Source organism: Maylandia zebra, linkage group LG22 (assembly GCF_041146795.1).
Source record: "Maylandia zebra isolate NMK-2024a linkage group LG22, Mzebra_GT3a, whole genome shotgun sequence".
Classification (NCBI taxonomy): domain Eukaryota; kingdom Metazoa; phylum Chordata; class Actinopteri; order Cichliformes; family Cichlidae; genus Maylandia; species Maylandia zebra.
Genome location: NC_135187.1, coordinates 21959067 through 21971424, shown reverse-complemented (window position 1 = coordinate 21971424; position 12358 = coordinate 21959067). Strand labels below are relative to the sequence as shown.

The window sequence follows — 12358 nt, the reverse complement described above, 5'->3', positions numbered from 1 at the left end:
ACTCGGACTGCATGCCGCAGGGCTTTTAGGTGAGGCTAATGTGCAGAGGGGCAGCCCAAATCTCAGGGCTCAATAGACTTTAAATGAAGACAGGAGATGGAGGGGTGTTTTGCGGCTGAAATGTTGAGATTGCTTTTTTTTTTTGGTCTTACTATCCTGCATTTACCACTACAGTACTACTATATCAAGGTCATTAGGGTATTTGTCATTATCATCTATTCTATTCTTATACTGGCTTTAGAAAATAATTTACTGTATAACCTTGTGAACTGACTCACCTGTAAATTAAAAGAAAGAAAAGAAAGATGGCAGCTTAATTGCTCTTATCTGCAGTTCATTTACTGTGTTTCCTCTTTGGCTTTCTTCCAGGTTAAGGCCAGACTGTCCACAACAGCTCTAGAGACGCAGGTACCCAAATTCTCACTCTCACAAGCAGAAGCTAAACAGCTTTTAGACAGGTGCCATTAATTTAAAAGACTTGTCCGATCAGTTCATGTTGTTTGTTAACAGCCATCACCGAATTTTTCATCAGCTCTCACTAAGAAATTTGATGCTTCTGCACTCTGAAAACTTTGTTGGGTGACTCAGCGGAAGGCTTCAGTCACCGATAATGGGCACAATCATTGTTTGAGACTTGATGAAGGACGAAATAGATCACTTCTGCACAAAATTAGTTGCAGTCATTAGATCATGGTGGCACCAGAATAGAAGGCGATAAGATGCTCTATATACTGTCAAGCTGTTCCAATATTTTACAGAAGAGTCTATCTCTCTCGATGAGACATTAATCTCACGCTGGTGGTATTTTTGTCAGAGGAAGATGGTTCAGTAGGCGACTGTGGTCTTTACTTCTGCTATTATCAGGCTGAGACCTCATCTTGTAGCTGAAGGCTCATTGCAGACCACTAATGATAGACGCAGCTCTCTGTGTTCAATGAGACAGGTGTCAGGTGTTGCATTTACTGTTCTGCAGGACACATCTGCAACCTAAACTGTTGATCTGACCTTTTATCCAACTGAGTGGGCAACTCATTGCACTTACAAGTCATTAGTACATTTTGTTTACTTAAAAAAAATAAAGAACCATTTTATTAACTTTGCAGAGGAAAAAGTGAAATGGCCATGATGAGCCACAGATGAGCCAAAGTGATTTTAGATTTTAATTTAATTTTGCTTTTTTTTCAGTCAGAGGTGAAGAGGAACGGGCGAGTGGTTCAGGGCTATCCACCTATCACAGAGGCACAGGAGGAACATGAGGAAGATGCGGAGCTGGAGGAGCTGGAGGAGCAAGAGGAGCAAGAGGCCGTGACCGTATCTTTGTTATCACAGCAGAAACGAGCAGTGAACCTCAGGGGGACTGGTGAGAAGTCTCCAATGTGCGGACCCAGCCAGAAGAGCGTGGCACAAAACTCTAGCAGGTCTCGGAGGAAGATCCAGGAAATTACTCTCAACACTTTAGATCCTTCCAATCTCAGCCCCAGGTGAGTTTGTTCTCCACTGATTGGTCTTACTTCCTGTCTAGGCCTGTTTCCCTGTGAATCCAAGCTATGCCTATTTTTATATTTCTTTGGAAGAGTGCATATGCCGCAAACTAGAAATGACTCAAAAGTGTCATCAGTGACAAACAGTATGTGTATTTACTAAACCCTGTGACAGACTAATGGAAGTCTAATCCTCTTAATTTCTATTATGTGATCTATCAGTGAGGGTATACAGAAAAGGTTTCACACCCTGAAACGTGCAGTTTTTACAGAAACTGCAAAATGGAAGAAATATATCTCGGACTCCAACGACCTCAGTCAGCATATTAAATGTTACATTTATAATATACATGACAGCACAATCAGAAAACGACTAAATAAGTATGGCTTGTTTGGAAAGACAGCACAAAGAAAGCCTCTTCTTTCTAAAGAGAACATGGCAGCACAGGTTAGGTTTGCAGAGTTGCATCTGAGCAAACCACAAGGCTTCTGGAACAATGTCCTTTTGACAGATGAGACCAAAGTGAAGCTATTTGGCTATACAGCAACATGTTTGGTAAAATCCAAAAACAGCATATGAGCAGAATCACAGGTCATTTGGTTGTTTTGCAACCACATGACCTGGATGCCTTGCAGTCACTGAGCTGACCATGAACACCTTTGTAAACCAAAGTATTCTAGAGTCAAATATGAGGTTATTTGTCCAGCAGCTAAAGCTACAACAGACCCCTACGATCCTCTAAGATCATGTGGCAGGAACGTAAAGGAGCTGTGCATACATGACACCTCTATGAACTGAAGCAACATTGTAAAGCAGAGTGGGACAAAATTCCTCCACAATGCTATGAGTTATTGATAAAGTCATACAGAAAACCTTCACTGCAAGTTACTGCTGCTAAAAGTGGTTCTGTAAGCTATTGAATCATGGGAGGCATTTCGTTTCTCACAGCACTGAATAGAGTCGTGTTAAAACTTTCTCTAATGACACACACATGAATGAATCATTATGGAAAGGAGGAACCAACTGCATTAATTAATTCCTGATGAGAGACCTCCATGCACTTTCACTCATGTACATGGAAAGCAGAAGTCAGGGAACAGCAGCAAGATCCCAGAACGAACAGAGCAGACATCAGAAGACGTGGTATTAGTTAAGTCAGACATTATATATAAAGAAAGACTGAGGTGAAGGTGGGTTGCAAAGTGGCTTGCATCTTCACAGCAACTGTGGACAGGCTGGAGAAGCTTAAGTAGGAATCACATGACTCATTTGCCAGTTGAATGTGTGGAAGTGAAGCAGATGAACGTGGGTTCATATCATACTCACATTCACCCTTTGTCCAACACACACTATTGTATGACATGTGTTGGACAAAGGGTTAAATAGAGGGTTTAAAATGTATTATAAGAGACATTTCTGTATTTTTAAAGATGTAACCCCATTTCCAGTCTTTATGCTCATCATGGTTTAGACTGGATCATTTTAATTTAGCCAACATAATAAACTGAATGGGATGAATATTTGTCAGTGACATAGAGTATAAATCAAACAAGCTGGTTATTCGTATATAACTTATATAACTATCTTATATAGAAATAAAAATAACTGGCTAAATACACAAAATCTGTTGTAATATATATAGAATTCAGCTACATATTTTTTAAATTGCCGTTTATATTCACAAATATGCTTCACATTGAATTAAATACTGTGTTGATGTTAAAACTATGAATTTCAAATATATGGAAAATTTTGGTTTGTTTTTAAACACATAATCTTATATTTCTGGCCTAAAATATTTTAGGGAATAGCACCATAATGCAATAACCAAAATGTGTACATTGTGTAGTGTTATTGCACAATAATATAATAATATCTCTCTGCAGGATAGTGGATGGTACTGAAGACAGTCAGGGGACAGAGAGCTCCCTGGCCTTCTCCTTCTCTAACCAAGGCCATCCTGTCAGTGAACCAACCAGTGCCTCAGCACCAACCACAGGTATTCTCTTCATGTAGCGCAACTCACAGACATGAACCTATGTCATTTACTGTCCCAGATGCAAAAACACTTTGTAGACAGAGTGCTTAATGGCTGTATAATGGCTGTAGTGCAATCAACTGTGGGGTGTATATTGGTCCTTGATTGAAGGGAATTATACATTTCTTATTTGTTACAGATATGCTGCGCATAAGCACAGCCGAATTAGCAGCTAAAGCGGAGGAGACCAGAGGACAACTGCGACACCTCGATCAACAGGTGGGATCTTGCGTGCGTTTATAGGGACCTCGTCTCCTTTTGGATTACAAAAAGCAAGTTCACACAATATTAAATGATTCGATTTTAAGTTAAAAAATTAGTTTATGGTAAGAGCAAGAATTAAGAGGAGTTTGTTATCTTAGATTAAGTTTAATGCTCTCATAGAAACATGACTGTGGTGAGACAGAGAGTGATAGAGATAGAGAGACAGGGCTCAAGTAAGCACAAACCATATGGCTGTATCAGCATGTCAGCCACAAGACAGATGAAAGGACTGAGGGAAGTAATGAAGCAAAAACGACAAACAAATAAGCATTTTAAACCCTATTAGTTCGTTTCGTTTACTTAATCTTTCTCTATTTGTATTTTTTCACATTAACATACAGTTGAAATGCTGAAGATTTTAGTCATATTTTTATTTTTAATTCTCGTGGTGCTCTGTCAAACTTAAAATGTCCACACATACACGCAAACAGACTGCCGTGCTGTTTCCTATGGTTTTGATTGGCGGGCGGCTAAATTGACATTAGACCCCTTGGCAGGTGAGGAGGAGTGTTCGCCTCCTCCTGTTAAGCCTTGGTGTGTATCATATGGGATGACTGAGGTAGAGAGAAAAGAGAAAGAGATAACCTGTAAAAAAATAGACAAATAAATGAGATCCTCTGGACTTTTTTTTTTTTTTTTTTGCTGTTGTTGCTAGTAGAAACATGATGTGTGTAAAGCATGAGTAATGAAAGAAATCTATAAAAGAGAGGAAAGACAATGGCACAGCCTTTTCACAGTTATGCACACTGGCTCTGTGCCTCCTCTGTCTCTGTGGGTGACCGGTGGTTAACAGGAAGGACCTCAGCATGGTCTTGTAGGCTGTTAATCCACACTTGGATCCATTCAAAGCGATCACCATAGGAGATGAAAAGGGCCGTTTGATTTGAACCCTATCAGCTCCCCATGCAAACGTACACTAGTCCAACAAAAGCACGACAAAGGAGACAAAAAAATCATTTATAGGCAAAAAGAAATTACATTTATTTTAAGCTATGCTAGCACTGGCTGATTTATTCAGCATTAGTGAGATACCCAATTTTGTCATTTTTAATCAAAATCAGAAGAGGTTCCTGTTGAGATGATAATCCAAGGGGGTAATTTTCACTTCTTGTTTCTGCCTTTATTCAAAGGAGTCACTACCACTGAATAACAAAGCTCGAACTTTATTTTTTCAAAATTCAGTAAGGCCATCTGAGCCAAAGGCTTACAAGGTTAACATCATTCAGACCTATACCACATTCTCACCATGTTAACTCCAGATTTTTCTTCATGCTGCTACAAGACATACTTCTTGCTCTTTGGCCTCTTACACTTGCCCTGCGACTTGGCGCCATGACAGGACCGTTTATTTATCCAGTGGGAGAAATTCAAATTCAAATGAGGCCTAGCATGGTGACCTCTGTACTACGCCAAGGAAATCATCATGTGCATAGGAGAGCAGGAGCAATGGGAGCATTACCTAAACAGCTTGAGTAATTAGATGCATAATTACTAAAAGAGGCTGCTAGAAAGACATGAAACAACACAATAGGCATGCCTGCTCATCAGTAGCGACCCACTTTTGAACACAATGAACAATAAGAAACAAAGAAAAAGTCAGGTACTTGAAACTAAGGCATGAATACAGCAGAAGTTTTAAGCAGATGATAGAATTAAATCAGTCTGTCATATAAGAGAAATTTAAATAATCCTGTCTTAAATTAAACTAAAATGAGTACATATCAATCATATGTATGTCATGCAATAAGCTAAACAGTAAGCAAAGGGAAGCACTGTGAATTTATTCACTGCATGATCTCCCAGGCGGCATAGAGAGCAATCAGGATTTTAGTATTCATGCAATTTCCTGCTGTTGTTTAATATGTTGGATTACTATATTTATGCACTGCAGCACTACAGCTCAACACTTTTAAAACACTCATGGATAAGTAAACATCAGCTTTGTTTGGTCTAACTATGCTCTTACTGACTTTGAGGGTACCTGTCGCTGCATCGCTGCTGTTTCTCTAACCCGTCTATCTCTGACGTGGGCGTACTAGAATCACGTTGACAGCGTGTCAGATTGGACTGGACCGCCACTCTTGGCTTTTCTATTTTTATCAGAGTCAGAGTTTAGACCCGGCCACATGTGAGAGGGAGAGATTGAAAAAGGGGGGATGTTTTTCTATGGTAAAAGCAAAAGTAGGATTTTGGTCAGGGTTTCGTGATGCTGATCAAAGTTTAACAACCTCAATGCTGTAAGACGCTAAAAATCCTGCCTAAAAACGACTGAGCCAGGTAATCACTTTGGACAACATTCGCCTAGGCGGCAACATAACAATGTGAGCTGAGAGAGGAAATGGAAGTTCCCAGCCTGATTAGGTCTGTCGTGATCACAATATACTTGAGTGCTCATCCTCATCACCTCTTGACATATTCATGCAGCGACCAGAGCAATTCCCACCTGGAGTTGTGTGTCCCGCTGGGGGCTGATGTGCATCCAGTTGCGCTGGCGTGCATGATTGGCCTGATGAATGGTCATGAGTGCTTTGACTGGCAGAAGCAGATGGCACATTGGCAGCACTTCATAGTCGTGCCTTCTGTGGACACGCCACGTGCAGAGAGCTACTAATCAGCAACCCCCCTCATCAGTGTAATGACCAATTATAGCAGCTTGAAGTTACATGCAAAACGGCAGGCACGAAATAGATATTTGACCTGGAAGGGCTGACCTGAAAAAAACAAATTCATAATCTGTGGCTTTTTGTTGATTAGCAGTGTCTCCTCACAAGTTTGTGTCATATATTCAGAAAAATCAATTTGATGGTAATGACTGGAATGTGAGAGTTATAGTCAAATTTGTTAAGCAAAATATAGCAAATGCAGTCTTGTAGATTGTAGCTATAAACCTCCAGAACTGCAAAATGAAGCCCACGTTCAAGTTCTAAAAACTGCAGTTCCTCCAGTGGCCACTTGAGGCTGGATCTGAATCAGTCCCCATAAACTGAAATGGCCAACCTTACTGGTTTGCAGTCTAGTAAAAGTTTTGGGGTTATGTGTCTAATTTCTTCCTTCATTATAATTCTACATGGATTTGCTGAACTGGGCCTCCACATGGTTCTGGTGCTGTTTGTGCTTTTGGAGCATATTAATGGAATAATTTGGCTTGCTTTGTTGTATGTGAAGGTTCTCAGTGATCCAAGTCATCATAGTCTAAGGAGTTTAGAAAGAAAAGCATCTTTCCACGCTCCTTAGACTACGCCGTACACTTTGGGAGGAACACCTTTCAATTGCTGAGGGAGTATGAAAGTAATCAAGGAAATTAGCGGATTATAGGAACCATCTCCGCTTGGTTTATTGCGCCGCCTGTAGAGGAAGTTAGTTCTTCGGTTTTCCCTAAAATATCTTCATATTATTAAAAAAAAGAAGTGCAATTTCAACAGAATGTCTCAGTCTTTCTTCGTGATATATGTGTAAAATTACAGAAAAGGTTCTGGTAGCTCAGCGCCCAGACAGACATAACATTTTTGTTGATTGATGAAAATGTTCTTTTTTCTATTTAAAATAGAATTTCTATAATAGACAGTGGAAAAATAGTAATTTTCATGTCATTATCTGTCACTTAACTACTTTGGTGGAGTGTGAATAGCTGCTCCAAAAACTTATGTCCTCCTTCATATTTTCCAAAGCTGACCCAGGCCTTAAATTTGACACTCATCCTCTAGACAATAAAGCCAGTATTGCTGTTAGATGGACAACATTAGTGGCATATTTTTTTTATAACACAGCCAAAAAGCATTGTCTAAAGTCAGCCGTAACAATTTTCAGCCATGTTCTGATTTCGTGGAGCAGAGAGTGTGATCTGTATTCAGCAGCCTGAGGAATTTTGGTACCCTGGTGGGAGGTGTGCAGTTTGTTTGGTATGCAGTACTTTTTCACAGCTCACTGTGGATCCTCGTTATTGCACTACTTTCCTGCAAAGTCTAACAAAACGATCCACTGACAAAAACAACTTAAATGGTTGTCTAATTGTAGTCGGCGCACTAACCGCTGGGACAAACAAACCAAGCCAACCTTTTTTTTCCCTTTTTTTTTTTTTTACATTTGAATGCCTTTAGTGTGAACCAGTAGCAGCAGTAGGACTGTTAAAAATGAACATACAGTGGGAAGGGTGGGATAAAGATGCACTTTATTGTGTACATTTTCTATAAATATGCATATGAATCTAGGACGGTAGCTGCAGATTCCAGTAAAAGCTACCACACAGGGACTTAAAATAAATTACAAGCTTGCTTCCGCAAAAACAAAAACAAAAAAAACATTGTAACCCATATGACACCAACACAATATTTTTTTTTATTTTCAATACTTGTGGAGTGCTTTGGATGATGTATACCAGCCATAGTTACAGGCAGATTGTCTCTTGATTCTTGTTTGTTTCTGCAGGTGAGCACCCTTCGGAGAGAAGTGGCCGACCTGGGGCAGGTCATGAAGAGAATGGCTCAACTCATGGAGACCCTCATGACGTCAGTGCCACAACCTGCAGTAGTCTGCCCCACACATTACTCCCCAGCACGCCACACATACCTACACCATTCCCCCTCCCGTCAGACTTTCCCTTCACCATTCCCCTCTCAGACTGCCACAGTGTGGACAGAAACACCCATGTCGTTACCTTCCTCCCCCCTCATCATGTCCCAGCAGCATAGCACATTGTGCCACTCCCTCATACACAAAACCCAAGACCTCCTTTTGGGGGACATAGGTATTCCCAGCTCAACTCCATCTCCAACTGCCAGCTCATTGGCCCTTCAAGTGCAGCCATCCTCTGTGATCTCAGAGCCACACATGCCTTTGTCGCACCTCAGCTCTCCAGAGTTTCCCCACTGCAGAGGCAGGGCTTCTAGCTCCATTAGGCCAGGTGCACACAGTCCACCTCCGCAGGACGGAGGACATGAGGGTCTTATTCAGAGCTCTGGTGGTTCTCCTCAAACTGGACTCGGGGATGTCAACCACAACCCAACCAAGGATTTGTAGCAGACCTTAATCACAAATGTCTTGGAGTCTGCAGGACTTTCTCAAGAACACTTTTTGGGATATTTTCCTAAACTCAAGCTAAGACTGATAAACTGGGGTCCCCTCTACCACTGGAAAATGTTTACAGGGACACAACTCAGATGTTTTTCTTCTTTTTGTTTAAAGGCACGTGTTTCAAATCCCCATTGCATGAAAACAAGTACAGAAGGTTTAAGTGTGTTAGCTTTAACTTATAGAAACTACGTGTTGTTAGAGGCTTGGGTCGGTTGTGGAGCTCTGGTCTTTCTGGTCCGTAGCGGCAACTATCAGCTTACCTCCAGTACCTTCCCCCACAGCAAGCCTGTGCCATAATGTAGGATGGAGGAGAAAAAGAAGATTTTTTTTTTTGCTTTTGACTGAAAATGGTTTCATGCTGGAGGAGGAGAAAGCACTGGGAGTGCTGGGTTTAGAACAAGCGGTGAGGGTGTGTTGTGGAGGGCAACCCTCTCTTTTAACCCCTTTTTCCTTGCTCATTCAACCAGTGTCAGATGCTCTGGATTTCATGGAACAGTGACTGGTTGGACTTGGAGCACAGAACGGCGTGAGTAGAGAGATGGGAAGTATTGTGCTCTTCACCGCTGGCCCTCGGGAAAGTGTGGGAGGTGGGGGTGGAAGAAGACAGTTAAGGAGGTGGTGGTAGGGTATGGTGTGCCTCAGGCACCACAGCCCCTGCTGTTGTCTGTCACTAAGAGCACAGGGACTTTCTTTCTCCCTCTCCGTTTCCCCTTTCCAGTGTTTCTCACCATACACCTCTCTCTCTTTCTCCTTCCTTCCTTTCTCTCTCTCTCTGCATGCCTATCCGAGCCTTTTGAGTAGTGCCTGTAGACAAACATTAACATGCTGCATGTCACCCTGTGGAAATCCAGCTTGCCATTTATCTATCTATTTAAAGGAAACACAGTTCAGTCTTTAATAGCTGAACCTGGCATTTTACTGATGCATATTTATTGGATGTGGGCTTAGTTAAAAAAAAATCTGATTAATTTAGCACAAGATAGTCGCCCATGTTGTGAAAAGGCCTGGAGCAAATATTACCGATGCTAAATTGGTTTATGATCCGCAATGTAGACTTTTTCTCCAGGGTCATCAATCCTGAGATCCACTTTCTCAACTGCTCAGAAAGAAGGCAATATCCTCACATAAAAGCACAATAAGGACATAAAGACGCTTTTATATTTCTATGAATGTATCGATACTAAAGCTGTATTTTTTTACCTCAGAAATTGCACGAGTGTGGGATGGCAGTAAATGATGCTACTGTATATAAAAAAGTTATGGCAGTGCTGTTTGCTGGTATCAGCTGATGCAATCCTAAACCAGGAAAAGGTCATAACTCTCATCCCGACAGATCTACTGTTCTCTTTTGGATTCATGTAGGTTTGACTCTGCTTCTCTGCAAATGGAATGTACTGTAATCAAACTTTTATCCCTAACATTTTGATATTTATTAGATAAAAAAAATGTTATGCTAATAAACAGCAATTATGACTGTTACCTACTATGTTTTTTGTTGTTTTTTTTGTTTAGTAAAACATTCAAGAACTGAAAAGAGGTTATTCAAGGGCACAACATCCAAGGAGCTACAATTTCCTGTGCAAAAGTGTTGAGCCACTCCTCATTTCTATTTTCCTTACAAGGAGCCATACTTGTATCTTCAGAAATTTTGTTATCATAATTTGCTTACATTTTTCAAGTTGATTCTGTAAAAAATGATGAGGAAAAATAGTTTGACAGGACTGAAATAGTATTTTTGCACCAACAAGATGATTCACTAAGAACAAACTGTCCCGTTTGGCTCTTTTGCCATCAGAATTGTTGTCTAAAGGCAAAGAAAGATGCCCAACGGATTTACTTTACCAAACTGACCATCCCAGCCTTGCCGTAATGGTCCATTTGATTCACCTTTTATTGTTTATTTTATTTTCACTTACTGAATACGGGACAGACTTGACTGGGGGAAAGAAGGGGAGAAAGAAAGAGGGAAAGAGAAACAGCTGAGAAGAGGGACGGGGGAGAAGGGCAAAAGACAAAAACCAACAGAATGGGCAGAGAAAAAAAATGCATATATCAATCACCTGGATCACCTGCTGAGAAAGAAAAAAGAAAGCAAGCAGAAGAGAACAAGAGTAATAGAATAAACAACATCACAATGATATATGGGAATATGACAGTAAATACTAAATATTAAACATTATTGTGCAGCACATAAGATCAACAGAACACAGTGTGCTTTGAGGTAGGAGCCAAAAAGGGTGTAGTTTGTGGGTGTGATCACCCGTGTGTACACCTGTGAGCATGGACGCGCTTGTTTTTTGTTTTTTTAAAAGGTTCCTTCATGTAATAATCTGCTAGAGGGTGTGGGGGGGCCACAGCCCCGTCCTCCAGGGCATGAAGCAGGTGTGGAGGAGATCAAAACTCCAGACATCCAGAGGCCCCCAGAACACAAGAGACCAAGGAAGACCAACAGAGGGGCAGCCGCGCCACTGTCCCAGAAAGAGCTGAGGAGAGTCCCAGATGAGGGCTCACTCAGCAGCCGCGGAGCAGAAGCCAGGGGGAGTTGCAGTGACGCGCCCGTGAGCTCCGCCGGCAGCCAGCTGCGCCTGAGTGACCGAGCCCCAGGCCGAGAGGCCGGGGGCACCCCACCTCCGAAGTGGCCCGAACGAGCCCCAGGCTCCAGGCCCCGATAAGCGGCCGCCAAGGAGTGAGCCGGTGTGTACCTGGACGCCCATCCCCGGACACAAAGAACCACCAACGCACCGATGTCTGAGGGGGTCCGCCACTGGCAGGGGAAGTGGTGGTAGGGGGAGATAGGCCTCCAAACCTTGGAGGGCCTGAGATGTCCCCAGAGAGGTGGCGCCTGACACCCAACCTGACATATAGACACAGACATACAGGCACACACAGATACAAACATCCATTCCCACCCTCATGCTCTCATATGCACTTACTCCACACTCAACCAACGTGGAGACAGACATAAAGAGACGTTGTACACACGATCACACTCCCCAAGCGTACTCTACAAACCGGGTCTAGGTGCCCCCGCCCCTGGAGGGGGGAACTGCACCCAGACCCAGGTGGTGTTTCCCTTTTCCCTGCGGTGGGGGGAGGCAGACCGCCCCGACTCCGCAGCAGCAGGAAGGCTCCACACTCCAGACCGCAGTCGGACGGCCAACTCCTCCTCCTAGTCCTAGCCCCCCTGCTCCAGCAGGTCGCAGAGAATGGGGGTGAGAGAAGACTCCAAACCTCCCTCCACCCGCTCATTGTAGTGTTGATGCATGTGTGTTCTAAGGTGCATTTAAAACCCAGGAGGGCTTGGAGCTACCTGCCAGGGAGCAGCAGGTAAGCGCATGGTCCCTCCTGCTAGCCCTCAATGTCTACGTGTATTTAAAATTGAGAGGTGGGCAACGATGCCAGGGGTGGGGTGTATACCCTGATGGTACTTTGGACTCCGTGTATCGTGCCCACCCCCAAGATCCTATATGTATGTGTAATGAGAGTGTGAGTAATGTGAATGTC

The 12358-nt window shown here is 42.5% G+C and overlaps 1 protein-coding gene across 1 annotated transcript in view; it reads left to right on the top strand.

Moving 5' to 3' along the window:
- The window catches only part of kcnh8 (potassium voltage-gated channel, subfamily H (eag-related), member 8), a 64596-nt gene extending 54333 nt beyond the window's left edge, over positions 1-10263 (top strand). Inside the window, exons 12-16 of the mRNA XM_076879380.1 lie at positions 370-408; positions 1186-1481; positions 3369-3481; positions 3660-3739; positions 8210-10263. Of these exons, the coding sequence (XP_076735495.1) occupies positions 370-408; positions 1186-1481; positions 3369-3481; positions 3660-3739; positions 8210-8800 (1119 nt within the window). The 3' untranslated portion in view covers positions 8801-10263. The remainder of the gene's footprint in view (positions 1-369; positions 409-1185; positions 1482-3368; positions 3482-3659; positions 3740-8209) is intronic.
- Positions 10264-12358: the final 2095 nt, after the last annotated feature.